Source organism: Macadamia integrifolia, chromosome 1 (assembly GCF_013358625.1).
Source record: "Macadamia integrifolia cultivar HAES 741 chromosome 1, SCU_Mint_v3, whole genome shotgun sequence".
NCBI lineage: Eukaryota > Viridiplantae > Streptophyta > Magnoliopsida > Proteales > Proteaceae > Macadamia > Macadamia integrifolia.
In genome coordinates this window covers 10,597,488-10,601,419 of record NC_056557.1, presented here as the reverse complement: position 1 = coordinate 10,601,419, position 3,932 = coordinate 10,597,488, and the positions used below count along the sequence as shown (strand labels likewise).

Genomic DNA, 3,932 nt, shown 5'->3' with positions numbered 1-3,932 from the left:
GGGTTGGTGGTTGGGTGGTGGGGTAGTTGCATGATTTCAACTTACAGTTTTTCCAAAGTGTATACCAATGCTTGTAGCTGTTCAAGAAATTGTTGTTCACTCTATATGCTTTGGGAAAAAAAAAAAAAGAAAAAGAAAAAACACCTTTAGTGACATATTTAAGGAGAAATCTAAGAAGTTGTAGGTGATTCTTTCCCTCAGCACATGGGCTTAACTATGTGTACATTTTTTCATTAAAACCCTCAATCTTGTTAATAAATTTTCCCTTGACCCCATCTCCTCACTAATACAACTGATAGAAACCACAACGATTTTAGTAGTAGCAAGGGGATCTACAGATCCATAACTTTTCAACCAAGATTGAGATGGAATGGACTTTTCAAAACGACCAGCGGACCTGTTTTTTCTAAAAGGCCAATGGACCTGCTGCTCACCTTCTTTTTACTCATTTCACTTCTTGCATGGATATCTTGTAGAACCCTAGCAACTTTCCTAAGCAACCCATGAATCAAATATTCGCATTTGTGATGGACTCAACCAATTGCTTCACAATCAGCTGAGAGGAATTTTCATAATGTTAATGAATTATTGGGTTTCTTTCTTTAAGGACAATTAGTCTGATTCTTTGCTTTTCAATGTAGTTGGGAGAACGGACCACCTGAATCCAAATTTGTTGATGAACCATAGTGGTTTGTACATAACGGGTCTCTCCCTTGTACTGTTTGGGATCTTCTTATCCTTAATCCCGTATGATATTCCGAGGCATTAAATATAATGGATCATTATACTTCATTTACTTTGCAGCTAGATTTCCTGCACTAATTATTAAACGGACCAGATGAATGCAATCAGAAAACTAGAATGTTGTGTGCATACATTTATTGTATGGGAGCCTTGGTACCACTCTCATCACATGAGCATATGCTCTCTTGCCATTAATGTCGTGTGCACCCCCACGAATTGGCTCAATAGGTTTGGTTTTTGTCTCAGGTTGTAGTTTTTAGGGTGGAGAGTTATTTAAAGATAGTTTTGATGCATTGGTGATTAGTCAAGAAAAAATGCTATAATTTTGGGCAGATGGATATTTTGAGAGTTTTTGTTTGTTCCTCGGTGGGGGGTTTTTTTTTTTTTCTTCTTGTGTTTGGATTACTTGTTTATTTGTTTGACTCATAGGCCTAACTAGACAGTATTCAACTCTTAGTAAGAGTTGAGTCAATTGAAGGTCAACCAATGGGGGTGTAAACAAAGAATTTTACATGAATGGAATCACAATTTCATGCTAAATTGTGATTTTCCTATAACACGGAGTAATTCCAGCTATTAATATATCTCTACACCTTACCTTCTCCATATCTGTAGTGTAAACCAGGTTGTTAAACTTTCTTGCAGAGAATCTATCTTTGGCGGGATTGATTGTGCTTCAATAGTTACAGATGCAAGATAAATTTTGTTGGTCAATTTTTTGGGTTGAAATGTATAGTCTATAAGGACACTAGACTCTTACTATGAATCATAAGTGAAGAAACTGATTATCACTTACCAGGGGCAGAGGATCAGTTGGATTTTCTTGAATTGGGTTGGGATTGATCCTCCTTGAAGATTCTAATTCAGATGAAGCAATATCTGCATGGTTAGCCTTTAGAAGTGTTTAAATAGCTTAGGTTCATATCTATCGTATGCACGATTAATGACCTTGGTCATGCAGGAGTTTAGCCTGCTAATTTTGAGGGACTTATTGGGTTGTCCTGGGGAAAGCTTTGGCAACTAGACACTGATTTGGGCAGTACTCTCATTATAATTTTCATTGAGGAACTAATAATATATAGGGTACGATTACTGTGGCAGTTATCATGATTCACTTGTGACCAATTTATTCCTTGTGCTATTCTTGCTTGGTTTTCTCATTTGTTCCTTTGATTAGTTCAAAACCATTGAATGTGGAGGGAAAATATTTTTCACTATCAGTGGAGTCATCGATTATAAATAGTGGCTCCGCCTTCAGAGTGTATTTATGGTTAAATTTTTTGCTATATGGGATCTATTTCTTGTTAATTTTCAGACATTGGTTTTAAATTCTGAAATAGTGGCTCTCTAGCACCAAGTTTTTCCTATCACATGTATCATCCATTCGTTAATTGTTCCTATTACTATTACAAGAATCTGTAGCTGATTAATATTTCTATGTTTTCATTTCAAATCCTACTTAAGCTTTTCCATTTTTTGAAATTGTTTTTAATCTGTCTTTTCTACAGGTACCTAAGAAACAATCAGTCTAAATGTCAGCCCTTCGAGCTTTCTGGAACAGCCCAGTGGGTCCTAAAACAACTCATTTTTGGGGCCCTGTTGCTAATTGGGGTTTTGTTGTTGCTGTATGCCTGCTACTCTTTCCTAACTGTTGATGTATTACTTTTTATGTTTAGCTGTGGTCTCTTTGGAGTTGGTATTTATCCTTCAAAACACAATTCTGAAGTAGCTATGATGTTGCTTCACAACCACTTTTGATTTAGTCATAAATTTAATGTGACTGGTTGCTTCTACAGGGATTGGTAGACATGAAGAAACCCCCAGAGATGATATCTGGCAACATGACTGGAGGTTAAAAATGTTCAAATTTTTAATTCTTCATGCTCCACTAGCAATTCTTATTGTCTACTAATTTTTCCCTTAAATCGTTGTCGCAGCAATGTGTGTTTATTCAGCATTGTTCATGAGGTTCGCCTGGATGGTGCAACCCCGCAATTATCTTCTTTTGGCATGCCATGCCTCCAATGAGACAGTGCAGCTCTATCAGCTTTCTCGTTGGGCAAAGGCTCAGGGGTAAGTAACTATGTCTCTGTAACTCAGCAACAAAGCCAAGAAAGTTCTTATTCATTTCTGCCCCACAAATGCTGTATCTCCAAGCCCATTAGTGGGAGTCCCAATTGCTGAAAACCTCACATGGGCTTTAGAAGTATACGGAATATGGATTGATGATCGTAACTGTCCTTTCTATAGTGTGAAAACATTTAGGAATAGTAGACTCAAGTTGCTGATGATTTCTTTATGGCAGGTACTTGGACCAAAAGAAAGAGGAAGCTAAACAGCAGTAGCTTGTAGATGATGCTTCTTTCCCCCTTAAGTGAGGATGGGCTCATGCTTGATCTTCTGTAGGCACTCTATATGGATGGGTCTTGCTTCTCTTTTATAGAAAATTGGTCTGACACATTTTGGGTGGAATCGGATTATTCATGATATGGCCCATTTTATTATATAAATTGTGCTTCTTGTAAACGTTCAAATTTTGTTTGGCATGAAGGGTGAACCATAACTAGAGAATTCATCGGAGAAAAATAAAGATGACCATGCTCTTTTCAGCCTCAGTGGTCTCTTTTGATAATGTATTAACCATTAGGCCAATGTTTTTGAGGCTTGGTAGAGACAGATTGGTGACGTTGAAGAATTTTAGAATTCTTACCATTGATCAATAGGCGGACCTCTGCACAATGGTAAGGTTGCTCTATTAGGACTTAGTGATCGTAGTATCAAATCGGTAAACAGTTTCTCCGCAAAATGGGGTACACATTTTTCTCCTATTGACCCACGGCCGGCCCTAATGATAATCTTCTACAAGTAGATATAGTCAATTTGACAATCTTCATCTTCTTCAAGTTGGGATAGTCTCATTTGAGTCTTCTCTTCTCTTCACCTCAGATCGTCAAAATCACAATCGACTGATACACTGGTATAGGGTAGACATGGTAGATCCAGATATTACCCGTTACTGATATAAGTCCAATAGATTATGTTTTGCACATTGAGGAACTGCTCTTCCCCCTTAGAGATGATTTCCCTCTGCCGTCATTTTGTCATGAGAAAAGATAAAGTTAGCTGCAAGAGATCTGGACTGAAGTTTACAGAGTCAATGAAAAGCTGAAGTTGCTGATGCGGCAGTG

At 37.6% G+C, this 3,932-nt stretch overlaps 1 protein-coding gene across 2 annotated transcripts in view; it reads left to right on the top strand.

Annotated features, from left to right (window-relative positions):
- LOC122080325 (mitochondrial pyruvate carrier 1) overlaps positions 1 to 3,359 on the top strand; it is a 5,252-nt gene extending 1,893 nt beyond the window's left edge. Inside the window, exons 2-5 of one of the 2 annotated variants that reach the window (XM_042647278.1) lie at positions 2,253 to 2,369; positions 2,541 to 2,595; positions 2,682 to 2,817; positions 3,050 to 3,359. In XM_042647278.1, the coding sequence (XP_042503212.1) occupies positions 2,277 to 2,369; positions 2,541 to 2,595; positions 2,682 to 2,817; positions 3,050 to 3,089 (324 nt within the window). In that variant the 5' untranslated portion in view covers positions 2,253 to 2,276 and the 3' untranslated portion in view covers positions 3,090 to 3,359. Of the gene's footprint in view, positions 1 to 2,252; positions 2,370 to 2,540; positions 2,596 to 2,681; positions 2,822 to 3,049 lie in introns of those variants that run through there. The other variant, XM_042647283.1, reaches the window with a different exon arrangement.
- The last annotated feature ends 573 nt before the right edge of the window (positions 3,360 to 3,932 follow it).